Below are 27162 nucleotides of genomic sequence, written 5' to 3'. Positions count from 1 at the left end.
CTCTAAGCTCACAACAGGACTCAGCCGTTCATTAACTGGGATAATTTACTTACAAGCTAGGTAAATCATGTCTCCCACAGTATGTGCCTTCAGCGTGCTTTAGTATGGTACTGCTGCCTGAGATGGCCCACAGAGGTGAAACGAACAGCCAGGGATTCTGTCATTAGCATGGCAGTTTGGGAATAAGGCACAGACCACTCACCCTTGTCTGGTGCTCTGACTACTAAGCCATGCTGTCCCTTCTTGTATGGGTCCAGTTTCTTTCCCTGTTCCCTGGAAATTCATGCTCATTTTCTAGTGTGGTTTATCTAGCCAAACTCCAAGGAAGCCCAGTCTTTGGGCCAGTCACTTTTCACAATCCTAGATGTCCCTGGCTGACTGGGAGCAGTTGCCTTGGCAGGAAGAGCTCAGTAACCAGGTTGTGGTCTTGATCTGTGCTGCTTGTTCCAGATTGCTGACAGCACAAGAAGACAGGCAGAGGGAGAATGCCCTGCAGCTGGAAGATGTCAGCAGGAGGAAAGGGTGCTGCACATAAGGCACATCAGTGTGTCAGCAAGCAACGTGTGCCAACACTGTTTCATGAAGCTGGGGTTCCTTTCAAGCAAGCCAAACCTAATGGTATCAGCTCTGCAGAGACTTGGGGAAGCTGAAACTTTTCCCCATCTGGGAATTTCAAGGCACTAAATGAGACAAAATGTGCAAATGATTTGCACTGTTCCATTTCCCAGCTCTGCATGCAGCCCTGGTCTCTGGAGGCCCCTGCTTCTTTGAGGGAATTTGGCTGGTCTTGGCTAATAGCACAAACTGGGCCTTCTGTCTTGAGAGGCCACTTTCCTGTAAAAGGATGAGGTTTCTTTCCGGCAAAGAAATGACTTAGCAGCAAAGAGTGGAGGACACAGTGGGTGCTGTGTTAAATAGAATTTTAGTGTAAGAGTACAGAAATTACATTAAATTTGGGCTCATTCTAGGTAGTGACCCATCGTCTCAAAGAGCAGCATCTCCTCTTGGTCCTCTTAACAGCAGAGCCCAGCTGAAAGCCTGCTGTGGTAAGCAGGAAAACATCCTCTCCTGTTAAGAGCTGGATCAGCCACTGTACTTACTGCAAAATTTGGTTTGACTGGCCAATATTGTAGTTAACTGAGTCCATATGTGGATATAGTATGAACTGATAAGTGAGTCATCCCAAAGGCTTTCTTCACTTTGTTACCCTAATGGAATGTTACTGCCCCTCTCATACTGTTTACAGAACACACAGCAGTTGCCCTGGGACTCGCAGGCGCTGGCATGTGCTGCTGATTCATAACCTGTTTCAGGAGCTGTGCTGTACATACTGGGGCAGGGTCATATACAGCCTGTTTTAAGGCTTAATGCTGCCGGTTTCCTCCCATTCTCTTACAATTTCCTGAAGAAACCTCCAGCAATTAGGAACTGACTTATCTGAGGTACTGCAAGATCCCACACTTGACCACAGTGCTTTCAAATGTATCGGGGTTGGAAGCACAAGGCAGTTAGATGACTGTGTGAAATGTACCTAGCGAAGCTTTTTCTCTTGCAGTGACTCTGTGCAATAACCTCACTTTCTTGGTGAAGTGCCTGAGAAAGAGCAGAACAAACTGTTCCTGTTGGGAAGGGGCCTTCTAGTCGTTAAGGAGTGGGGCAAAGCAGAGTGAGGGGAGGTGCAGGCTGAGTTAGGAGCTGGCCTCAAGTGTGCACCTCTCAGCATAGCTACCGCATTGCCTGGGCATGAAGCCCCTGGTGTTCTCTGGGGGTGCTGCTTTCTGTTCTGTAGTTCAGTTTCTCTTAAAGCCTTGAGGGATTAAGTGAGCTTTTTTGTAATGCCCTCTTGCCTTCCTTCTTTGAGCCTGTTTCTGATGGTGACTTTGACATTTTAGGTGCAAGATGTGATACTGTAGCTGTCACGCAGCCCCCCCAGCCTTGCAGCATAAGGAAAGCCTATATTTATCCACTGTCTTTCCTCTCTTGGGATAATGTTTGAATGTTCTTCTACTGAACAGATTTCTCTGGGAACATCCCATGCAGGAAAAGTGCTCTGAGTCACCTACAGCTCATCAGTGCTACAAAGAATTTCCATGGTTCCTCCCAGCGCCCATTATTCCTGATAGGAAAGAGGAAGTCCTTCTCCAGAAGAGCAGGACTCCTGACTAAAAGTAATAGCTAAAAGTAATAAGCTCCTGCTCAGCCCCTACTGCCAGCTGGCTGTGTTTCATGCTGTGTTTAACTACAGTAATGCCTTTCAGAGACTGATTATCAGAAAGCTAGAAGAGGTCCAGAAGGAACCAGGGCAGCTGTGCTGCCAGTGGTATTGCTTCTATTTGCAAGAAATTATGTTTGGGAAGGGAAGTCCTCTGTTTTTGGAAAACACCTGTAATCTGAAAATAGACATGACTTTTTGGCTCTACTGTAGCCAATGTGGGTGTACAGGAACACAGCCTTTATCACCTGCTGAATAGGTTAAACCCACTCCCTGAGTTGGGGGATCTCCTGTCAATGATTCCCCCTGCATCATGCTCCAGTTTCAGGTTAATAAGTAGTGGCGCTAACTAAAAAATGGCATCTTTGGTCAGGGCACACCAGTAATGCTAACATTTACCCACCTGCAGCAGAAGGATTTGCGAAGTTGCTGCAGAAGGAAGAGAACAGTACCCAGTCTGTTAACGTGGTCTGAACACACACCTCCCACACTACATAAAGAGCACCTGAAAGACAAAGGTGTGAAATACAGCTGACACACAAATACAGGCCAGGCTGTGTGTTACCTTTGTCATCAGTGCTTTCATATTGCATTGGCAAGAACTACCACATGTTGTGTTTTTTTTCTAATGTACAACCTTAAGGATGTTTTCTTAGTGTGCAAGCAGACTATGGGCAATAAAGAAACGCTGTCTTACAAATAGTTGTGTGGAGAGATTTTTTTCCCAGGCACTGCAGGAGATTCAGCCTCTCTTCAGTTGCTGGTTATGGCATGACCTCCCCTTCTTTCTGCTCAGGAAGTGCTGAGAAGCCTGTCCCTCATGGTGGTACCAGTGGGAGATTTGTAAGCGTTATAAAAACCTAGCCAATCTGTTTTAATTGATTTTTATTATAATTAATATCGAGAGACAATAAGCAAGCAGCACTGGGTGCACCAGGGAGTCTCCACTCTGCCCGAGACGCACACGGGGAACTTCTTGGGATAGTCTCTTATACTTTTTGGCTTCCTGGGCTTCTTCAGCCAATCCTGTTGTTGGGGTCTTGTCTCCGGGTGAAGAAATATGTCTATCACAAGTCTGACTGCCATTTTAGCCCCCATAAATTCCACTCCTTATGTGTTTATTTGTTCAGGACACAGATTTCACAACGTTCTGTAACAGGACATATCTCTAAGTTACCTATCGCCCCCTTTTCTAAGAACATTCATGCAATTTAAACAATGAACAAAACATTTCTTTGCACAATATTGCGGTTGACGCAGGGGAATTATTCCCTTGTTTCTTCTTCCTCCTCACTGTGGTATTGACAGGGACACTTATCATACCCTTTGCGCATAGCACAATGATCACAAGGGATTCCATCTCCACACAAAGTGCAATGATCACTAGGGCCCGAGTTGCTGACACAAATCACTCTGATGTAACTCACATAAGTAGGAAAGAAGAGTGTTGATCAGGAACCCATGTCTTGGAGGCAGCACAGGAGCAATTCTTCTCCAGTCTTATCTTTTTTACCTCTTTCAAGCAGCTAGAATCCAGCTGACCATGGAATACAGAACAGGGAGGAGAAAAAGAGGAGATGTCTATAGTGTTTTCAGAGGGGGCATGCTCTCACCTTGTACTTATTTTTACTGAACTAAACATCTATTTTAATAATGCCCCCTGCAACCTTTTCACTAGAGTTAGGAATCTGGTTGTTTTAAACCCTTGTGTCCTGGAATGGCTCCAGCTGGATGTTTGTGCATTACAGAACTAATTTTTTTTGGTACAGAACAGTTTTTTTTTCTTTTTTTTTTTAGCAGGAATAAGATGGACTCCTGTTTCAACCATGTCAAAGTGACACGGACTTTGAGCAGGTTGCACTTGGGACAACAGTAAGCACCAGGGTGGGTTTCACTGCTAGAGGTTCTGTTGTTATCTCTCTGCACAGTATTTAAATGTCCTGTTGGAAGACTCAGGCACAGCCTAGAGGGGCATGTTGTTAGTTTCTAAACTTGTCTGATACCAGACCCGAACAAGACCAAACTTTCTGTAATACATTCCCCTGTTTTTGCCAGAATCTCTCCTGCCTCTGAATGGAAGCCCTGGGAGCAGCACCCTTTGCTGCTGGAAACTGCAGCATAAACACAAAGCAAACAATGGGGATATCCTGAGGTCGCCTGAGATAAGGGAGGACACAAAATAGACTCTGCTTGGGGGGCTTATTCCTGTGCCTGTTGGCTGCAGTATCTTAATGGACAGGTGACTTTTTGCACACAATTTGTAAGGTATTTTGGTATCACAAGAAAGTTTTCTTCCTATAGCCTGGGAAGCCTTAACTTGGCACATGCAACAGTACAGCTGCGTATACAATCAGATCTAGGGGCAAAGGCAAGCAAACCAGCTGCTCTGATAAGCAGCCACAGTCCCACAAAGCTCTGCAGGCAGGCAAAGGGACCCCACTCTGCCTTGTGTTTCACTTACCTCTTTCATGTTAATGTGCTAAGGATAAGCATAAGAGGATTAGCCTGACAGCACCTCTTTTAAAAGCCAAAAGAGGGCTGAAGAGAGATCATTAAGCCATAGTGTTAAGTTTAAAGCTTTCCCACAGAATAAATGCAGGAATTGCAGAAGTTTGCAATATTGTCATCTTCTGCCGTTTTTATTCCAGCAGCCTGAACTCCAAGGGACAGTTTGCATTTACACACATTCAATCAGTTCCTGCTATGGGGATCATGCAGTCTCTCACACATCGTTTTCAGTCCTGTCACCTTCTTCTGTTTGTATCTATTCATGCTTTTCATTTGTTAATTGCTTAGGGCATATATATATATATATATATATAGACCAAGTACTTTAACTCACAAGTACAAAATGTATCTCATAGCTCATACTATACACCTTTAATTGCTCTGTTTGGAGATCTCCTCAGCACCAACAGACCCACAGTTCCACGGCTGAGAGCTTCACTAGCTCTCTGAGCCTCGTCAGTCTGCTCATTACTTACCTGGCTGCTTATGAGTCACTCAGAAATTTCAGTTGGCGCAGCTACAGCAATCTGGCTCCAGTCTCTTCAGGCCTGCAAGGCATGTTTTATATGCATATCAAGCCATGTGGTTTAATAAGGCCCTGATCCTGCAAACACAAGTGTAGCTGTGCACTTCTCAAATGACAAGTCCATGGGAGACCTGACCAGGTAAAATTATTTTTTTCAAGGTAAACACAGACATCCAGTAAATATGTATTACTCCAGCTGAGGATTGGAAGGTGGGGGGACCTGTGGTGCAGCTCACCTTTACCTGCAGGCTTTCCCAAGCACATGGCTGCCACACAGGCAGCAGTTGTGCCTAACCATGCCCACCTGCTGACCCAAATCTGACAAAGCAGGGAGGTTACGTTCTTTCCTGTTTGTATGTGAAACCTCTGGACACAAGAAGGCAGCAGCTCAGTGTGGCTGGCTACCCAGGATTCTGCCAAGGAGGCCTGAGGCCTGGGGTTGGCATGTTTTTGCCTCCTAGCTCTGCCACAAACTCCCTGCAGGAAAACTCTCAGTGTCCAAGCGTGAGCTGGTCCCCTAAGGCTCTATTTAACCATTTGGCTCTCCAGGTGGTCTAAGCTACAGCAGAGGTAGGATCCCCATGGGCTGAGTGAGGAGGAAGGTATTGGTTTCTTAAGTTGGAAGGGTGATTTGTGAGTTGGGCACAAGGGCAGGAGAGATTAAGTGTCCCCGTTGAGGTGAACACCCAGGAGGGCCTTTTCCCTCCCTCCATGCTCACATCTCCTCTCTTCCCACCCATCCCTAAAAAAACATTCCGCCAACGGGAGCAGAGTCGAGTCCTCTGAGACCAGCCCCTGTGCAGGGCTGTTGCTTTGCACGGATGTATTTGGGCTGAAGTTGAAATGAGGTAATGGAAAGATGAGGCAATGTGCCAGTCGGGGCTTGATCTTGATTTACTGGAAAACTCTTTTAACAAGCAGGTCTGACGCCTAAAAAAACAGCCAGAAAGAAGCTGCAGCTCGAGTTCGCAGTTATGTGTTGCCCGCAGCAATGGAAACGCCAGTGTGAGGCCTAGGTTAGCGGGGGCTGCCCCACCAGAGGCACGTTTGGCTGCCTCACACAGCATGAGCAACGCCAAGCGCTGAGCCGCAGGCCGCGGAACCCTCCACATTTCGGGGCGCTCTGTTTTTCGGGGAGCAAAAAGAAGCGCAACGGCCCCGACCGAGCTGCGCGGGAGGGTTACGCTGCTGCAGGGAGGTGCCCCCGGCGAGGCACCGCCCCGCGACGTCTGGGGGTGGTCCCCGCTGGGTTTCCCGGGCTGGGCTGGGCGGGGCTCTCCGCTCCGCTCCGCCTTCCCTCTGCCGGTACCTTCCCTCCTTCCCTCCCAGCGAGGCAGGTCGGGGCGTGAGGCGGCGCGGAGCGCTCTGGTGTGGCGGAGCTCGCCGCGGAGGGGTGAGGCGTGAGCCCCGAAATGGCGGCCTCCCGGGGGGGCGGGTGGCCAGGCGGGTAGCCCTTGGTGAGGCAGCGGGTCCCGCCGTGGGGAAGCGGGGTGGGAGAAGGGGCTGGGTGGCGGCAGCCGTTCCCGGCCTGGGAGGAAGAGGGGAGGCGAAGCGCTGCCCGTGGGCCCCGTTGATAGCAGCGGGCTCTGGCGCTCTCCTGCCCGCCTCTCGCTCCTGGCTGCGCCGCCGTGGCCCGCCTGTACCTGGCCGCGCTCACCAGAGGCCAGCTCTGATGTAGCACTGCTTTGCTTCCCTGTCGGCGCCCAGTGGCATTGTACAACTTCACAGGGGCTTGGCATTGGCTTCTTTCATTTTTCTTTTTACCCTTCAGAAGTTTGTTAACCTGTTGCGGGAGGGGAGGTGTTTGCTGGTGTCAGAAGCTTTACACAGACCAAGCATTAGGAAAGCTGTTCTGAATGTTGCCTTCGTCTTGTGAAACGGTATTTATCTCCCCCTGCCTTTTGTTTAGTTGAGTCTCACTGCTGTAAGAGTTGTCATTTATGTTGGGCTCATAGGACTGTTGGAGGTGGAGGAGGGGGTGAACGAGCCCTTGTTTACCACGCAGTCTAGGCGATGTTCCATTGCTTTTATTTTGTGGAAGCTGAGTCAGATAGGAAGCTGTTGGCGATGGATTATTGTTGCTTGCCATGAGGGCTTTCCCAGTAGTCTTTGCCCAATGTCATGTCATGAAGAATGTAAACTACTGTTAATTCGGAAACATCCTGGCTCTTCCTGAGGGCTTTTTTTAATTAACCTGCTGCAGTATCCTGTTGAATTCTAGCAATGACATATTTTTATTTCAGGCTATTCTACAGCGTTCCTTAAGTTGTGCTGTTTCACTTCGTCTCCCTGCAGCACTTTCTGGCTTGCTCTGAGAATTCTCCTGGTGTCTGCGAGAACAAGGGTTGATTAAAATGGCATCACCCATCAGAGGTAATGCCCAGTGGTGGCCATTTTGTTGAAACAGTTTTGAAACGAGTCTCTTTTGCCAGAATGTGTTTCGTTTGCGATCTGCGAGGCCATTCGTTGCCTAGCTTCCTAGGGAAGCTTTTGATATGATGGCATATCCACCACCTGGTATTGTTGAGGCTGGAGAGCCTCTTGGCATGTCACCAGTCAGACAAAGGTCCATCCCAGTCCTCCTGCTACCAAAGATGACTGCCTGTGTTGGAGAGAACAGAGCATCTGTCTCTTCAGAGCTGCTGCTGAGCTCAACAGAAACTAGAAAAGCTGATGCAAAAATTTCGGTTTATTTAGATCCTCTGAAGGAGTTTGTGTGCCTAGGACAGGCAGTTCCCAATCAGCAAACTGTTGGAAACTGGGCACTGTTTGGGGCAGCATCACTTACGCTTTACCTGAAGTATCTGCTGGCAGGTCCCTGTCAAAGGTGTAATGTTGGTTTGCATATTTGAGTCTAGGCTCTGTTTTGCTACAGCTGCTCTTGGGTGCCAGTATGTTGACTCAGATGTCCTTGCGGAAAGCTTGGGCTGTGAGTCGGAGGAGTTGGCAGCTTTTGAGCTCTTCCATGTAACTGTTCTGAGATCACATCCTTGCTCTGTAGTTTGCTGATGATGGCCACGTACCTGACCCAGATGTATTTCTGTCCATCTGCTGTATTTCTGCAAAAAAAATGTTGTATTCCAAACTGCCACGTATATTGGATGGCCTGTGGCTTATTTAAATAATGGTTTACCTTTGCGTGGAGTCTTTCTGTAGTGGGGGAGAATGACACCCCGAGTTGCCTGGTAAAAGTCCTTGGCAGTCCCTGCTGTATTTTGATTGCAGTAAACAATAAGAACATGCCTTTTCTGTGTGCTTGAGATGATGTCCCATCTCTGACATCTCGTTTTACTTGGGAGCTGAGGTGGTTATATTTTGTGGGAGCTTAACACTGAAGTCTTCTTTCTGCTGTCTCAAGGCAGGTGTAGAGCAGAGCACTAACAGGAACTTCAACAGCCCAGATGGGGCTGTGCCTTTCCTTTTGGATCTAATATGAAAGTCATCTTCTGAATAAGCAAGGATACCAGCCCAAGAAGGTTTTTTTCTCAAATGATTTAGCTTCCCAGGCCTCTTGTGCAGTCTTATGCCTGTCTGGGAGCAGGCAGGACTTGGAGGCTTCTCTTCAAGCTCAGTAAGGCACACACAGCCGAAATCTTGGCTCTGTGGAGGATGTTTTTCAGTGCAGCCTCTGAAAGTTTGTGTTGATGGGTGTGAAAGATTCTTCAGCAAGGGGGTGGAAGAAATCTGCTTGTATTCCCTTGTCAAGCAAAATTGCTAGGTGGGAGTGGCTGATGGAGTGCTATTTATCCCTGTTAGGAAGTTTCCAGCAGGCGTATTGTGTTATTCCCAGCTAGTAAAAGTTGTAGCACAACTCTAGCTGTTCCAATTGCGCATACACAGACCAGGCAATGACTCCTTTGCTCTTGAGACAGCCCTGAAGGGGTTGACTGATGAGCTGTGTCTCCTCTAGTTGGGTCATCCCACAGGTAAATTCCCTTGTTGCTTCTATGAAGTTTGGCTTCTACTCTAAGGAATGTGGTGGGCTACTTGTTATGCAGAAGAGAAAATATGTATTTACATAGAATCATAGAATACATAGGGTTGGAAGGGACCTTAAAATCCTTACGATCATGTAGTTCCAACCCCTCTGCCATGGGCAGGGACGCCTCGCATTAGACCATGTTGCCAAGCCTCTGTCCAGCCTGGCCTTGAACACTGCCGGGAGTGGATCATTCATTACTTTGGGCAACCTGTTTCTGTGCCTCACCATCCTCACGGCATTTGTACATGTAACATCTTTGTCACCATGTGTACCTGTATGTGGCAAACTATCCTGCCTGATGTTTCCAGGTGATTTGGTCACTTATCAAGTAATCATGCTGTCTGTCTGCTTTTCTTGTACCTTCTGTTTAAGGCAGAAGTTTAGAAAGATAAAAGTGGATGGACTGACTCTGAAAGACAAAGGAGCAGCTTTGCTTTTTCATTTCTTAGTCTACTACTGCTATCCTCAGAGGCATTATCAGTCTTGCTCTTGAAACGTCCTGAGAAAATGCTCTCCTACTCCCCATCTCTACTCTCTGCTTCTGGGCTCAACAATGGGCTATCTCCCGCTGTCCTTGAGCATGAGAAACCGACAGCTGAAGTCATAGAAAGCCTGAGGGAGGGTGACTCCTGGAAGTTAAAGCTTGTGTCAATTTCCCTGGCTGTGAGGGACAGACAAAAACCTTTCACATCCTGAAGGTGAAGACCAGGTCTCCTTCTGTCTCAGTTGTTCATCCTGCCTTTCAGATACTGGACATGATTTTCCTTTTGCCACAGTAAAGCCGAAATGAACAGTGTCACTGTAAAGTCGCCCCATTTCCCCATTCTTTTTTTGCATGTGCCTTTTGGCAGTGTTCACGTAGGACAGTGACCATCTTCCCAATCTATAAGATAGGTGCTTTTCTTTGCCACCCCATGCCTGAAGACAGGGTGTGGAAGAAGTGGGGAACGTCAGAGCTGCGGGATGGAGTTGAGGTGTTTTGTCAGTTCTGCCGGGGAGCACTTCGTAATAGCCCTCCCCATGGCACAAATCCCATTCACTGCCAGGCCTTCTTGGCAAGGATCAGCACTGTAATAGCAGCACTGCTGAGGGGCATCTCTCTTGCCAGTGCTCTGCTCTGTCCTGCCTGCCAGACTCTTCTGCTTGTGATCTCAGCAGCCTGGCATCCTGGGGAATGAATTCAGTGAGTCCTATTAGTCCTGCATCCTGGCTGCTGCGCAGTAATAAAACTCTTGACAGAATGATCAGGATAATGACTATTTTGCACTCCTGGCCTTGCATGGCAGAGCAAGAGGTGTGGTTTGGGGTCTGGGCCACATTTTGATATAATCAGCATGGTCTGTGTCTCTAAGTTAAGTTCTCTTGCTGGTTGGGTGGTCAGGGCTCTCCGGTCTGAGGCTGGAGAAGTGCTGTACAGCTCTGTAAGTGCATTTCAGGCAGTAGTGCAATAGGCTCAACACGGGCCTCAAAGTGTAGCCAACTCCTTAGAGGGATGCAGTCATGAGTAGCTGCTATGACATGCCAGCTGAGGTCTTCATGGAGTTATTGAGATATATATATATTATTTATGTGTGTGGTTTATGCATGGTTTTGATGCCAGCAGTGCTGGGCACTGTTGGAGGCAGGATACCGGTCTAGTGGGATAAGAAAGGACATCGGGAATTATGTTCTGTGGAGGTTAAGTGAGGTACTTGGCAACTGTTTAAATTCATTTGAGTTTTGACCCACAGTCAGCAGGGTACAGCCAAGCAAATGCAGTTTTAATCATGCAGGGAGTTGCACAGTGTGTATTGCCTGAATCCATGTAGGCTGCCATGTAGTCACTTTTTCTGCCTGCTAAGCATGGGTGTAATAGGTGAATGCATCTGAGTGAGGGAGCATGGAGGATGTTGGATGTGGCAGGGCCTCTTAAGAGAAGTGGAAATGAGACATTTGGGAGGTGCAAGAGGGAATGTTGCTCAGAGCCACAGGTTGTTCGTGACAGTAGTAATGAGGTTTCATAAGCTAAAACTGCCGGAAATGGGTGACATAAAATGTTTAGCACTTACTGTTGTTTCTTATCTATTTCTAGCACCAGATCTGAATGCAAAAGGAGCAAAGTTCACTTTTCCAGCACAGGTTCTCTTTCCTTTTATAGGAAAGAGAACAGAGCAGCAGGGAGCTGTTTTTATATAGAGCAATAGAGAGCTCTGGCAGTGGAAAGTTATGTGGCTCTAAGTGCCTGTGCTTCAGTGGAGTTTGTCCCTGAACTGCAGAGCGGAAGATGCATGCTTCTAAGAAGCTGTGGAGTTGGGCTGATATCTGCAGCATGTTTCCCCATGTCTTTGCCCCTGTAGGAGAGGGACAGGTTGAGAGGAAGAAACCCATTCAGGAGATGCTGTGAGAGAAAAATCTGGCTGTGGCCAACTGCACAAATGGGTAAGGTGAAAGCATGTCTGATACCTTGCTCTGGAGCACAGCTGCCCCAGCTGGGGAGAAGCAGACATGGGAAAGACTAAGCACATAATGACTGTTATGTACTCCCGGCATTGCATGGCAGAGCAAGAGATGTAGTTTTGGGTCTGGGCCACATTTGGGTATGACCAGCTTGGTCCATGTCTCTAAGCTAAGTTCTCTTGCTGATTGGGTGGTCAGGGCTCTCCAGCCTGAGCTGGAAAAGTGCTGTACAGCTCTGCAGGTGTATTTCAGGCAGTAGTGCAATAAGCTCAACATGGGTGTGAAAGTGTAGCCAGCCTCTCTGTAAAAGGTTGTAAGCATGAGTAGCTGCTACTGGGGGCAAGGTACTAGTCTAGTGGGGGAAGGAGGGGCAATTGGGAGTTAGCTCTGTAGAGGTTAATGGAGGTTTCATTGGCAACTCTTTAAATTCAAGGGTGTGATTTACCAGTATGGCTGGAGTACGAACAACAAATTTTGTGGCTCCTTCACGAATGAAATCCAGTTAAAATTAGGAGCAGGAGTGGTTTGAGGTAGGAGCTTCTGGGGGAGAGGTTTTGTTTTATGTGAAGTGGCTCATGTTTGAGCATTGCTGACCTGTTATCTGCCAGAGCAGCAGTCATCATGCCTGCATGGTTTTCAGCGAGCACTCTGATCATCAGTGATCACCACACTGTAACAGTAAAGGAGATAAAAAGGAAGGATGATTTTGGTCAAATTTATACACTAACAAAGCCACCTGGCAGATGCCAGCTATGCTGGCATTTCTGGCATGACAACTAGTGAGCTGGACTTCTAGAGCCCTGGATCAAGGCAGTTATGACTCACGGCTTGTGAATGTCAGTATTTCTTCCTAGCTTTGGTAGAATCCAGAAGGGAGGAATTCATATCCCATATATCCCCCAGCCATTGCCCTGGAAACAAAGGTGACTTGTTATATTCCTCCATGGCTCCACACAGAGCAGGGATGTGATGAGGACCAGTGTGTGCAGTCCAGAAGCATACGGCAAGCATAGAAGCTGGGTACACAGACGTGTGTGGCAAGCACTGTCCTGGAGCTGCCATCTCTGGAGCAGGAATGGATCTTGTGGTTTATGTGTCAAGTGCTGTGCACAAGGAACATGTGTATGGGAAAGTGTTGGTCTTCAAGGTTGTGGGTTTGGCTATTGTAGCATAGAAGGGATGAGTCCAGTCCCGTGTGGAAGTACAACTTGCTGAGTTAAGCTCCCAGCAAGCTGGAAGCTCTGATTAGTTGCAGGTCCCCAGTGGCTATATAGACTAGCACTCTTCCATCTTTGTTGGGAGACTTTGCATAGATGAGAGGTCTGCTGGAGGTGAGAGAAGAAATTTGATGTGGTCTCTGATTTACCTTTCCCACTGCGAGGGGTTCTGGAAGAACAGATTTCCAGTTACTGGGAGGACTTGTTTCTATATTTGGGGAGGAGGAGCTGTCAGTCTGGTTTCTGTGCCTTGGAGTCCCAATTTGCTGTTTTTTCTCTCCTCCCAAGCAGGGAAAGAGTACAAGCATCCTATCAAGCTCCTCTGCTGTAAGTTGGGAATGAAGCTGTGCTCAGCCTCAGGAATGGGCTCTGGAGAGCCTAACAAAAGCCTGCTCTGTCTGTTGTGTGCTCATATGCCACTGCAGTGAGGAGTTTTCCAAGTGGCAGGAAGGTAGCCCTGAGTGGTTAGGGCTACCTTCATTTGAGGTCCGTAATAGGAAGATTATTTTCTGTGCCTGAATTACCCTGGTTACTTCCAGCATGCATTTTAGAGTTTTATCTAAATTTCTCAAAGCATGAAGTGACTTCTATTTTCTGGGTTCCTGTATCCCTTGATATACTACAGGGACCTAATTTTCACAGAGGGAATGTAGTACTGGCCAAAACTCAGGTCAAAGTGAAGGTAGTTACCCACTTTCTCCAGAATTTTTGCTGTGTTGCTCCTAGATTTTCTCTGAGTATATTTTGCTTTTAATGTTTAAGGACTTACTTAAGTGTCTTTAAAAACCTACAATTGAGCCATGCTGTGGACTGCTTTTCTCCTCCTGCTTACTAATGGCATGGGCTGCATTGAGAGGTGGATAATAAGTCTGCCCAATGTCGGATGTTTTCCATGTTGCTGCCTCTACAGTCAGGAGGAAAATGCTCTGCTGCTTTCTGCTGAGCTCAAAGAAGTACTCTGAATGCTGAGTATGTGCCAGTAACATTTGGGGAGGCTCTAAGGGAACAAAGTATGTAGTTTCTCCCATTTCCTGAAGTCTTCCTGAGTATTCCTGGTATTTGAAGGTTAATCCAGGGTGTCCCAGAGTTGTAGAATGGAGTACTTTTAGCCTTGAAAATTTTAACCTTTAAAATAACAGGCCATCAGATGAATTGATACGGTCTTGGCTTGCAAACTGACCTGTAAATCAGGTGGAGGGGGAATTAAGTTTCAAACTCCTTTTAAGCTTTCCTTTAATGAAGCTTCTTCATATAGGGTTATGGTAACCTGAGGGTGGGTTGGTAGAGAAATCCCCTGCAGGATTTCCTGGCTTTGTTTGAAGTCCAGATGGTTTGTGGTGGCATCTGTTAGAGGAACCCTTTTCCAATTACTTGTGCCTGCCAGCTCTGAACGAAGTGAATGATATGCTGAGGCAGCCTTGCCAAAGTTCCTGTGCTGATTATAGCCCTGTACCCTTCATGGAGAGCTGCCCTTTGCCTGTGTGTTCATTTGAAGTCATGGGGACGAGCCAAGCAAGCCCCGCTCCTGGTGCAGGTCTGTGTACAAACCAGCAGGGCGAGGTGTCTCAGAGAAGTGGTTGATGGCTTGGGGCTGGGGGATTTCTTCAGAGCTTGTTGGCATGTACTCTGGGGTCAGGGGCTTCTTTTTGTCTGCCTGCCCCCTGTCTTGGAGAAGGGCCAGGAAGTAATTGCCTGGAGGACAGCCCTGGCCTCCTCCTTGTTTATTCACATGCTGGTGCCCCCCTGTCAAGTTTGCAGCCTGGTCTAAAACCAGCCGCATAAATGGTTTTGGTGAAGTCATTAAAACCTGCTGCACAAGAGTGGGGCGGAAGGGGGAAGAATGTTTTATTTTTGGCTGGGGGTTAACTTTTACTGGAAGAATGGGCTTTTTCAAGGCATCCTTAATCAGCATGGATTGAGCATTGTCTGCAGTGTTGCGCCTATCACAGAATCACAGAATCCTAAGGGTTGGAAGGGACCTCAAAAGATCATCTAGTCCAACCCTCCTGCAAGAGCAGGGTAACCTAGAGTACATCACACAGGAACTTGTCCAGGTGGGCCTTGAATATCTCCAATGTAGAAGACTCCACAACCCCCCTGGGCAGCCTGTTCCAGTGATCTGTCACTCTCACAGTAAAGAAATTTTTCCTGGTGTTCACATGGAACCTCCTGTGCTCCAGTTTACACCCATTGCCCCTTGTCCTGTCGCTGGACATCACTGAAAAAAACCTAGCTCCATCATCCTGACACTCACCCTTCACATATTTGTAAACGTTGATGAGGTCACCCCTCAGTCTCCTCTTCTCCAAGCTAAGGAGTCCCAGCTCCCTCAGCCTCTCCTCATAAGGGAGATGTTCCACTCCCTTAATCATCTTTGTGGCTCTGCGCTGGGCTCTTTCAAGCAATTCCCTGTCCTTCTTGAACTGTGGGGCCCAGAACTGGACACAATATTCCAGATGCGGCCTCACCAAGGCAGAGTAGAGGGGGAGGAGAACCTCTCTTGACCTACTAACCACACCCTTTCTAATGCACCCTAGGATGCCATTGGCCTTCTTGGCCACAAGGGCACATTGCTGGCTCATGGTCACCCTCCTCTCCACCAGGACCCCCATGGCCCCTTTCCCCTTCACTACTGTCCAGCAGGTCAGCCCCCAACCTGTACTGGTACATGGGGTTGTTCTTCCCCAGATGCAGGACTCTACACTTGCCCTTGTTGAATTTCATCAAGTTCCTCTCCGCCCAACTCTCCAGCCTGTCCAGGTCTCGCTGAATGGCAACACAGCCTTCTGATGTGTCAGCCACTCCTCCCAGTTTAGTATCATCAGCAAACTAGCAACAGGAAAGAGACAGCTCCTATGAACTTGGACTTACAGATCTGGGAAATGAAATGTCATTTAATTTGCCCTTGACTTTGCTTGATATTTGATCTGAGGCTAGTAAAGTGTTTTTAGCTCTGGAGAGAAATATAGCTCCTCAAAGCATTCAGTGATTGCTCCAAAACACCCTAGGAGACATGGATATATGAGGACCAATGGTCAGAAGAGACTTCTTGGCCATTCCTAGCGCTGCTGTTAGCAAAGTGGGTAATTCCAGGTGGGAGAGTGTTTCTGCATGAGATGGCTGTCCTGGATAGGAAGGGAGGCTCTGGAGGATGCTACTGGTATCTCTCTAATTGCCATGCTGGGGTGAGAGCTGCTGTCACCCCATCCTGTGGCTGCATAATGTTCTCTTTTCTTCAGTGCACTGGGGTGCAGCAGAGTATGTTGCCCTGTTCCTATGGCTGCAGGTTCTGACTGACACAGAGAGATTTTCTCTGGCACAGCTGGGACCAGTCCTGAGCTAATCAGCAAGGTACCTGAAGTGATAACACTGTTACCCTTAGTTTCCACTCTTAAATCCCTTCTCAGTTGCTTTAAAATATGATCTTTGTGAAGTTGAAGCAGAAGCAGGCTACCTGAGAGAGATTTGTGGGCTAGCTCTGGGGTCTTTTGCTTTGCTTGTTTACACCACAGAAAGTGTGAACAGGAGCAGACTACTCAAAGTAAAACAAGTTTTGTATGAAAGCTAAAGCTGGTGACAGCTTGCTGGGCACTTCCTGCTTTGTGCTGTCTGCAGTCAAGTGTCTCAGGCACAGCAGGGCAGTGCTAACAAGTAGCTTGAAAATTGCGTTTTACAGCTTTGTGCTCTGCAATGTCTTCCAGAGGACAGAACAGCTTGGCAGATGAAGGATGGATGTTGAGATGTGAGGAGAGCAAATCTACCCCTTTTCTCTGCTGGAAGAGTCATATGGTTTCTCTCTGCTCCTATTATAACATGCCACTTTTTTTTTCTTCCTTGGGATGCTCTGTGGAGGCAAAGGGTCTTTCAGGCAGTGAGATTATAGAGCATTGTGTCTTTGGGAGGCTAGAAATGTACCCTGTGGTGACAAACCAGCTGCCTGCCTTCTCTTCCACTACTGCTGCATGTATTTGTTTGAGAGGGGGATTTCAAGTCCCATGATTCATTTGTGAGCTTGGTGAGGTGAAGGTGATGGCCTGCCATGCGATGTGCATCTGATGCTGTGGATAGGTAGGAAATCTGCCCACTTTCAGCTTGTCACTTTTTCACTGCAGAGACTTGGATGAAACAGAAAGTACCTCTGCAGTGATACTGCAGTGATACTGCAGCCAAATTTTGAGTGACTGTGCACTTAACTACAGCACAGCTTGTGTTCTTAGGTTAGTGTTTGCCCTGAGCTCAAACTACTGTGTAAAAACCCAGCTATTTGTAGAGAGTGAGCAAATGGTTATCATGGCTGTGTTATTTGGGGAGTACTTTAAATTCATGTGACAGAATTGCCTGAATAGGCTTTGGCAGAGCTGGGAGGATTTTTAGTGCTTGTTGGCTTAGTCCTAGTACTGGCGTGGCTATGGGGCAGGGAGGTTTTGTGAGCACTCCCTGAAAACACTGAGGGCCCAGCAGCTTTGCTGAGAATGAATGTAATGATTAGGAAGGGATCAGGCAGGAAGCTGATTCTGCCCAAATTGTTTTGTTTAGAAATATGGATGAATGCTACTGGTAAGTTCTCCAGGGCAGACAAAGCCCTGTGTAAAAAAAAAAAAAAACAAACAAAATCCACAACAAACCAACCCCACACAAAAACACAAATGAAACAAAAATGCCCACAGACCCCATGGTGCCCCTGAACAGAGATGAGAAAATAGAATTTAAACTGCCAATGGAAGGCTGCAGTGAAGTTTGTCTTGTCTGAGGGCTAACCCTGACCTCTCTAAACTATTGTTCCTCTCCATGGCAAACCCTCATTGCTATGAGCTCTCTGCAAACACACACCAGGCACTGATTTCTTGTGGTTTGAGTGAGAGAAAAAGAGACAGTTATTGTTCCTCTCCTCGGTTCAATGACTAGTGAAGTGCCTCCTGTATATAAATACTGTAAAGTGCTTTGGGATCCTTCATGATAAAGGAGGCCTTATGAGATACAAGAGGATGTTGTTTGACACAGAAAGAGTTCCTGTTGGTTGCACAGTGCATGCCCATCTCTGGCCTGCTTTCCACTTCTGATGAAGACTGGGTGCTTGGAAAGGCCGCTTACTTCCCTGTTTATCAACTTCTGGGAGCAGCAGACAGGGGCTTTCTGCTCTCTGGATGTGTATGTTTTGTGTGGACCAGAAAGCCCTATGAAGGGTTTGCTTTGTAGTGGAACAGTGCTGGAGGACAAACACATGCAGTCCCAGGCATGCTTGATAACTCTTTTCTCTCTCATGCTTTCTTTTTCTGAATGGTTGTGAAATTTACACTAAGGTCCCTTTTATCCCCAAGGATCCTGAGGCCAGCCATCACCTTGCCCAGGTTTGCCTAACCTCCTCTGAAAACATCTAGTTCACAGGTAAATGTCCAGTAAATCCTTGCTGAGTTTGAAATGTATATTTGCTGTTATTTATGCTTCAGTAAGTCCCTCCCTTGAGGAGTAAATAGTCTTGAAAAGCATGAGTGGAAGTGCTAAGTGCTCTTCTCCTGAGAGACAGGTTTTATCTTGAAGAGCAGGTGGCTCCTGAGGTGTTAGGCACACAGTGCTGGATACCTGACTCATCAAAATTAGCGGGAGTTAAGGGTCTTCGTGTCTCTTGAGGGGTCTATTCAAAACACAGCAGCTCAAACCAGGGTAGAAGAAAGGAGGGATTTGGCAAGTGTCTTGAGGGGTGACAGCAGGACTGTAATGCTCCTGTGAGGTGATGCCTAGACCAAGAGAATGTTGAGGCAAGATCTTCCCAAATTCCCAGGCTATGATCTTGCTTACCCTGAGTTCTTCAGGAAGGTGCTATCCCAGTTGAGACATAGAGCCAAGTGGGGTCTGCTAAAGATCTTGGAGATCTTACTACTTCTTGAATGTAGCTGGCTTTCCAGGTTGTCTCCACCTCTCCCAGAACCACTGTGCACATTGCTAGTAGGAGCAGGTGATGTTGCTCTAAAGTGTTGCTTTGTATTTCTCACTTCTCAGCAGCCCCTAAAAGGCTCAGGGTGAGATCCTTTTGTGCTAGGCGCTGGGCAGTCAAGGAAGATGACTCCATGCCCTCAGGAGCATGTAATCAGTTTAGACAACAGGCAGGAGATAAAAGCAGTTTCCAAACTGTGGTCTGGGAAATCTCATTCAGCAGTGCCAAATGAGTTCAGCTTCCATGTGGAGGTCAGGGAGAAGGGTTTTGGACAAAAATCTCTTCTGTGTGCCTGCCACAACACAACTATAAATGACAGTTCCTGAGAAGGAGCTTCTTTGCCTCACTGAATGTCTGACTTGTGTTCTGCCTTCTCCCCAGCCCTAGAAGCACAAGTAATTTGACTTTCCAGCACATTCCAGCATGCTGAGATGGAAAGCAAAGTGTTCACCTTTGCATCCTGGGTGGGTTTTCTCTTCTGGAAGGACAGGAGTGTGGGAGCAGCATGAAGCAGATGACTAAATGGGAGGGTACAGGGGCTGCTCAAGAAGAGTCTGGGCCCAGCCTTGGTGCTGAAGGTGCTTCAGACCTATTGTGTGCTTTGCAGGTGACCGCACTGCCTGTGCCTTCCCTCCTCTTCCCAGTTTCTCAGAAACCTCCCTTGTCTGATCTTTAATTAATGATTCCAGGATTGTGTTTAGCCTGTTTCTCAGTGGCTCAGGTGCTGGGATTTCCACTGTTTTCTCTCAAGAGATGTTTTTGTGGAGTGGAGGTTGCATAGTATGTGAATCAACAAGTTTCTAGCTCTTTTCACAGAGAATGGAAGCAGGGGTAATCCAAGCTGATTATAAATGAAGGTGTATCTCCCATACTATGCTCCGTAAAGGCCTGTAGGAACCTCCCTTTGAAAGTAATAGGAAGTTAATGAATTCATGAAGTATGTTAAATTTGATCTGCTAATTAAAAGTAACTTCCTGGTGCAATACCTCATTATCCCACGCAGGCAAGTCAGGAAGTATTACTGCTTCCATACCCTGCTATGGGCAATAGATAAGAAAGTAAGTTAGTGTCAGGATATAGCTCAAAGGATCATTAAATTCTGTATCCAAACAAGTTAGGGAGGAAGAATGCTTTTCTCTTACCCTTTGCATCCTGCTGCCCACAACACCAATGGAAGCATTGCAGGGAAAATTGAACCTGCCTGCTGTGGGATGAGGGTGGGATGGCTGAGGATGTGGTGGTACAAATGATTGCAAAACATTTGGGACCCTCTATTGTAGAAAAGCAGGGGACAGAGGGGATGCTAGAGGCCATTTTCCCATACAGCAGCCTTATGCAGCATAGTTGCCTCCACAGAAATGCCTGGATTGAGATCAGTGATGAATGGTGTCTCAGTGGTCCATACTTGTCCATCAGTGACATGGACAGGGGGATCAAGCACACCCTCAGGAATTTTGCAGATGACACCAAGCTAAGTGGTGTGGCTGACACGTCTGAGGGCCTCTCTGTTCTGCTCTGGTGAGACTACACCTGAAGCACTGCATCCGACTATGAAGTCCTCAGTACAAGAAAGACATGGACCTGTTTGAGCAGGTCCAGAGGAGGGCCATGAAAATGATCAGAGAGAGGGAACACCTCTCTCAGGAGTAATGGCTGAGAGAGTTGGGGTTGTTCAGCCTGGAGAAGAGAAGGGTCCAGAGAGATCTTATTGTGCCCTTTCAATAATTGGAAGGGACTTCTAAGAAAGATGGTGACAGACATTTTAGCAGGGCCTGTAGCGACAGGAAAAAAGGTAATGGATTTAAACTAAAAGAGGGCAGATTCATACTAGATTTAAGGAAGAAGTTTTTACAATGAGGGTGATGAAACATGAACAAGTTGCCCATAGAGGTGGTAGATGCCACATCCCTGGAAACATTCAAGGTCAGGCTAGACAGGACTCTGAGCAACCTGATGTAGTTGAAGATGTCTGTGCTCATTGCAGAGGGTCAGACTGGATAATTTTCAGAGGTCCCCTCCAACCCAAACCATTCTAAGACTCTTGTGATAAATGTAATAAGGCTGTAGAGAAATAACTCCAGTTCCAACTCACTTTGCTGTGGCTTTTTGCTTATCTGAGGGAGGTACTGTGCGTTTACACTGGGAAGTTGAAGCTTGCTCTAGAGGGGGTGGCAGTGGCAGGTGAATTCAGGAAGCTGTTTACCAGCAGTGCCTGCCATGGTGCTTAAGACCTGTGTCTTGATTATGCTTGAGCAGGGATAGAGCCTGAAGAAAACGATGGCTTCCTAGTGTGCTTTTTCTTTGCAGGTGCTCTGTGTTTACAGAATGCAGCAGCGAATATAAACCTGTTCTGATAGCTTCCTACCATCAGAATGACTTCATGCTCCTAGTGCCACGGTTTGGCTCTTCTCCCCACTTATCCAGTGCACACACTGTAGTTTAATCAAATGCTTTCATAAGGTGTATTCTGTACTCATGTACTTCATTAAAAGGAGAAAATTACGGCAAAATGTGTTATCAAATATTGATTCACAAAATAATTTTTTACATAGTTAATGTATTTCTGCATATCTTTTTTTCAGCTTTCTGCTTTCCTGAATCCAGCAGAGGATCAAGGCCAGCAAGAAGAGAGGGGTGGAAGAAGGCACTTACAGAAGATACCACATTTGCACTGGTGCTGTGAGCTGCTTTAGTGGTGAGAGGTCAGTGCAAGACCTTTGACCCATGTCTGCTATTGGCTTGGGGTGGATACTTGCGCTCAGTAGTTGTGTTGGAGCTTTCCAACAGTAAAATTTAGAATTCCTTTCCTGGGAAGGCTTTACTGAATCACATTCTGAGCTGTGTGAGATGAGCTGGCAAGGTGATAAGCAGCTGGAGGCCTTTTCTGAAAATGTTCAGTGGGGTAGGTAAGTGGTGGTCATGGTAATATTTTGCTCTTACAGGAAGGGAACTTAGATCACGTTTTCAAAGGCTGGAAAGGTTGGAGTTGCCTTACTGGGGAATGAGGTCTTCACTCAGTTTGCTGAAGATAATAGGTTATTGGCCCACACCTACATTGCATATACCCAGGGAAGGGTGTCTGCCTTATTTGCAAAGACCTACCTTAGGGCCAGGATTATCCAGCATAGCTGAGCCTTGCCCTCTAGGCCATCAGCATACCCACTGGGTGTGTGAGGTGGCTTTATTAGCAGGGGACTGACAATGTTGGGTTTGCAGCCCTTTGGAACTGTACTTTCATATCTGTGTAGGTGCAGCAAGATTTCCTGCAGCAAGTCTTTCTTGTGTGTGTTGGCAAAGATGTTAGAAGTTACCTGACTTCTGGCATACAAGTTATCTGTGAGGTAGACATCACTGATGCAGTGGATACCAATTTTCTTGCTATCATTCAAAAATCAATGCTTAAAAGCAATGATGCTTTTAATGGCCTGGGAGCTATTTCATTTGTTTTGGCATTGTTTCTTCCCCATCCATCAAATGCTGCCTTAAGGCAGGTTGTACAGAAAAAGCCTGCAGGCCTGACTTTCTTTGCTGTTTAATTAAGTACTGTTACTATGCAAGTTGAGACAAATGTACCAAGCAGTGCCTGTGATGACTAAACGATTGTCTATCCAGCAGGAGCATGCATGTGTACAGGCCATGTGCATTCTGAGCTGGGATGTGGGTATGTGCCTGTAGGCCTGCAAATAAAAATACTGTTTTGGTCAGTGCAAGACTGTGGTCTGATTTGGGACAGTGGTCTGATGTGGGATAACCAGAGCTAGCCTTGGCATTGAGATTTTAGATGGCTCAGCACAACAAAACAGCTGTTAGCACAGTGCTTGTGTTCCCAGGTGCTCAGCATCCAAAACTGAAACTGAATTGCTCAACTTCTGGTGCATTCATGTTGTCTGGTTTGACATAAGGGTTCAGTGCAGTAGGATGAGAGCCCAGGAAAATCAGGCTATAGAATGGTTTAACTTTTGAATTGACCCCTGCCTTGCCTGGCAGTCATGTGTTGTGTGTTCTTACACACCTGCAAGGTTGTGGCTTGCAGTCAGACAGGGCAGAATGAGTGTGAATTTTACTAACCCCAGAAGATGTTGCTCCAGTTGACTGGCTAAAGTAGCCTATACTGACAAGCACTTTTGAGGCAGTTGAAATTGTGTTGCTGGTAGGGCTCTTGCCAATACACCAACAACCTGGAGCTTGTCATGCCTTGCAGCTGGCATTATTCTGTCGCCAGGGGTTCTCTATGCAGATCCTTGTAACATCACTGGGTTTAGGGAAAGTTGAGGGTCCTGCTGGGAAGACAGAGCAGAGGCAAGGGACACACTAAGGGACTTGCCTGAGTTCATGCAGAAAATCAGTGTCAGAGTGGAGATTTGGATTCATGTGCAAGTTCTGTCACACTGAGTTTGTCGTTGTTTTTTTTTTTCCTCTTTGTGCATTTAGAGTATGATTTCTCCTTGTTACTTACATTGCAACTAGGGGGGAATAGTAGTAGCCTGTTGTTAATTACTGGTGAATTAGGTAGGAATACTCTCCATTCTGTAGCACAATTTCACAGCCTGTATCCAATGACCGCTTGCTTAAATATAACTTGCCCATGAGGCTACTGTCTATTGGACTGGACCAAGTGAACTTCATTACAGAAGTACTTTTGGTCTTCTAACTACTTTTTCAGTTAGCAAAGCACTTCCCATTATGAAGCTCATGTATAATTAATATGTTGTTATGCATTTGTAAATACACCCATGTGGCATATCTTGCCATTTTCTGTCTACTGGAGAGATAATTTGTAATTATCAATGTGATTCAGAATAGACCTTTGCCTCAGTGTTTTAAAATAGAGCATAAGCATGTGCGTTACTTAATGTTGCTGCTTCTTGTCTGGTTTCACAAGTGGCTTGTTTCATTTATGGAGGTCTGTTATAAAGATGACTCAAGCCAAGAGAACCTGGTCATGTCACTGAATTCAGGATGAGGCCCCACATATTCATCTTGGTGCTGTGGCACAGATCAACACCTCTGTGCTTTTTGGGACCATGAGGCTCAGAGCCCCAGGTCACCCTTAGCCTGTTGTGGCTCTCCCCTCCACAGCCTGGGCTCTCTGGGAGAGACATTTCACCAGGGTCTCCTGCTCTCACTTGCTTTCCCTGAAGACCGGTGTAGCTCCCTAAAGCCAGAGCCTGTCTTTGCAGGTGAGGGGAGGCAGCCCCACCCTGTGGGAGGCGAGAAGCACAAACACATGACCTCCAAAAAGAGGGTCTAGAGAGAGCTGCCTTTCCCTGAATAGCTCACTGGATGAGTCATTAAGCATGCAGAGGCAGCCAGTGCCACCAGCTCTGCTCGTGGCTAGGAAGGATAGATCAAAGAGGAGACAGCCGTGATTGCTTTCTGATTCATGGCCTGCCATCCCTGTGTGAATCACTGTGCTTTATAAACCTGCAGCTGTTGCCTGCCAGCTTTCTGGAAACAGACATATCCTCTCGTCCTGGCAGTGAAGCCAAGCTGGCCTGAAAGACCAGTATGTGGTGCTCAGTGGAGCAGGACCTGCAGTCTTGACGGGAATCTCAGACTTTTTGCTATCTGAATGCAAGTACAGTCTCAGCTGTGTGTCTGCCCATCCCTCGCCCAGCATAAGATGCAGCTGTCTCGGTCTGGGATTTCTGAGCAGATCAGAAAGGGGGACAAGTTAGCATCCCTCGCTATGGCCTGGCACCTGCTCTGTGCTTATACGTGGAAATAACTGTGGTGGCTTCTTTATTTTTGTTTTGTTTTTTTTTTTGTGTGTGTTTTTTGTTGTTGTTGTTTTTTCTGTTGTTGTTTTTGTTTTGCTTTGTTTTATGGTAGAGGATGTAATTTGAGGGGAAGGAGGAAAAAGGTTCCTGAAATCTTCTGCAGCAAGAGGGTAGCCAGGCCAAGCACAGTGAACATTGTTACTATCCCCTGGCTGTCGGTGATCTGAACCAGGGTCAGTTTCAGCAAACCTGTGGTGCATTTCCCTCTAAATGCAGCCCTGATGTTAGAAGGGGTGGGCAAAAAGCCAAGTACAGTCCTTAAAGGGTGTTACTGGAAGGCATCTCTCTGCTCTGGGCAGATGTACCTCTTCTAGGTTGTGCAGGCATTTGTGGCTGCAGGAGCCTGCCTTGCTGCTGCCGTGCCTGTTCTGTGGCTAAATGAAGCCTCTGGGAGCTGTAAATCTGTCGCCTTCCGTGAGCGCTGCATTCACAGGGTGTCTTCTCATTGAGAATTTACAAGTCTCTTCAGTGCACACAGTACCACCAGCATCCAGCCCTCCCCACTGCCCTGGGCCTTTTTGTGCTGCAGCATGGTAATTCATTTGAGCATTGCTGGAGGTTCTGATCTCTTCTGAAGATAACTTTGAAGGGTTATTCTCCTTGATATATGCCACCATCTCAGAGCTGCCCCTTTGGCAGTGAAATAGCCTTCTGCTGCCAACTGTTGTTGCCAGATGTTCTTCTAGAGAAAATGTTTTCTTGCAGAGTGGTGACTGGGAACGGGCATGGGTGGGACTGAAGCCTGTTCTCAGCCTTGTTTTCCCTGTTAGCTTCATTTATTAATTTCTGAAGCACAGGCATGGCTGAGGTTTTTGAGTGGTCTGGCATGAAGCAAAAGGAAACAGTTCCCTGCAAATAAAATACATCTATGCTGCAGAGTGGGTAGCTGCTGTTCCCAGCCTTATCCACCTGGCTCTAAAGCCAGATGTTAGCACTGTAGCAGCAAAGATAATATTGCCTGACCTAGCCTGATAGCCACTAGATGTACAGCCTGTGACATGGGTTGCACTAGATGTACAGCCTGTGACATAGGGCTGCACTTGTTGCAGCCCTAGTGCTGAGAAACCTGCTCAAGAGTGTAGCAGGTCTGGTATGCTGCATGGGGACTGACCCACAATGAATTACCATTTGTTATGTATGTGCAGGAGAAATAAGCAAAGTGAAAAAGAAAATTAATGACTCCAACACATTGTTGGGGTTCAGAAAGTATAGGGCATTTGAGTGGATAACAAAAACATTCCCAGTTACGGTTGTAAAGATTAAAAATACCCAAAATGTATAGAGGGATCTATTTAAGGCAGTTGTAACTAATGCCAGTGAGGAAAGTGTATTCTTTGGAGACAGATTATTCCATAAATGTTAAGGACAGAGGTTTCTGTTGCTGTCTTCAGAAACAGCAGTTACGGGCTGCAGTTAGGAGCCAGATACTTGGATTTTCTGGATGACAGGTCTGGGATTTCATTTGTTTCAGTTCAAATAGGGAGGGGTCAGCATTAACTATGCTGATGTTTCCTTACCATAACATGGATCATAATTCTTGGTTTTGACTTGACCACTCAAATGACAGTAGGTCTGATTCATTCACTGCAAGTATTGATCTGAAGTGAAATGAGTCTCCAGAAATGACAGCAGGATAGGGAGAGAAAAGGAGGATGAAGGCAGTACAGGAAGGCCACATGCTGGTGCCATCTGTCTTCCTTTCATATGTGTGGGGTCTCGCACTGTGTAGGTCACTCCCATGGATACAAGAGATTTTTATCTAAGCACGCACTGTCTAGCACTCCTGAAGTTAATTGAATGCCTTGCTCACTGTCTTACTTCAGGAAAAGGTCAGAAGTGTTAGTTCTTGCAGGAAGAGAGCAGTAATGCTGACCTTTTGGGAGAAGGGGTGTGATGAGTGATTCAGGCTTTTCTGATTTTTTTTTTTTTTTTTTTTTTCAGGAACTCGCTGATCCAGGAAGATGCGTGAATATACGGAAAAGAAGGAAACATGCGGAACCATCTGTCTCAAATACCTGCTCTTCATCTTCAACTTCTTTTTCTGGGTAAGAAAATTCAGTCTATATTAGACACATGGAGATGGCACTTCAGTTTTGGTGTTGGGGCACAGAAATCTTGGGCTTGATGAAGTCCTTGGCAAAAAGAGGTTTCATCGTGTGGGGTGAAACCCCATCCCTTGGGCTTACCTGCCCAGCCTGCAGAAGTTATGGTGTAACATGGTAGTCTCTGTTGTTTCCAGGTCATGTTGCCAAGTATAGAAAATAACAGGGAACCTAAAAGCATGCTTTGTTTATTCACCTGGATTGCTTTTTTAGGGAGCCTGAGGACTCCACTGACTTGCCATTCCTCCTCACAAAATGGCAGAGGGAGTCCTGGCAGTGGAGTAGAACACCTAGAGCAAGGATAACAAACACCTTCTTGCAGCTGGGTCCACACTAGAACTTCCCAGAGTTGTCCTTTCCACCAGAAAGTTACCAGTAACAGAGAATTGTTTTTTCCTTTGCTTCCTGGGCCAGAGCTTCCAGGTCAGACCTTTAAGGAAAACTAACTGAATTTACTAGAAGCTGCA

At 46.8% G+C, this 27162-nt stretch overlaps 2 protein-coding genes across 10 annotated transcripts in view; both read left to right on the top strand.

The window, feature by feature from the left end:
* CRACR2B (calcium release activated channel regulator 2B) overlaps positions 1-2912 on the top strand; it is a 46829-nt gene extending 43917 nt beyond the window's left edge. For 5 of the 8 annotated variants that reach the window (XM_062619125.1, XM_062619124.1, XM_062619122.1 and 2 more), the window contains one exon: positions 451-2912. In XM_062619125.1, the coding sequence (XP_062475109.1) occupies positions 451-684 (234 nt within the window). In that variant the 3' untranslated portion in view covers positions 685-2912. The remainder of the gene's footprint in view (positions 1-450) is intronic. The other 3 variants (XR_009964906.1, XM_062619123.1, XM_062619126.1) reach the window with 3 other exon arrangements.
* A 3627-nt stretch (positions 2913-6539) lies between these two features.
* The window catches only part of CD151 (CD151 molecule (Raph blood group)), a 33292-nt gene continuing 12669 nt past the window's right edge, over positions 6540-27162 (top strand). Inside the window, exons 1-3 of one of the 2 annotated variants that reach the window (XM_062619108.1) lie at positions 6540-6639; positions 21396-21515; positions 26535-26638. In XM_062619108.1, coding sequence (XP_062475092.1) covers positions 26555-26638 — 84 coding nt within the window. In that variant the 5' untranslated portion in view covers positions 6540-6639; positions 21396-21515; positions 26535-26554. The remainder of the gene's footprint in view (positions 6640-21395; positions 21516-26534; positions 26639-27162) is intronic. The other variant, XM_062619109.1, reaches the window with a different exon arrangement.

The sequence above is a fragment of the Pezoporus occidentalis genome, unplaced genomic scaffold (assembly GCF_034315485.1).
Source record: "Pezoporus occidentalis ecotype Australia unplaced genomic scaffold, CSIRO_AGI_Poc_V1 ctg21, whole genome shotgun sequence".
Lineage (NCBI taxonomy): Eukaryota > Metazoa > Chordata > Aves > Psittaciformes > Psittacidae > Pezoporus > Pezoporus occidentalis.
Note: the sequence above shows the minus strand (reverse complement) of the source record. Positions and strands in the feature narration are given on the sequence as shown.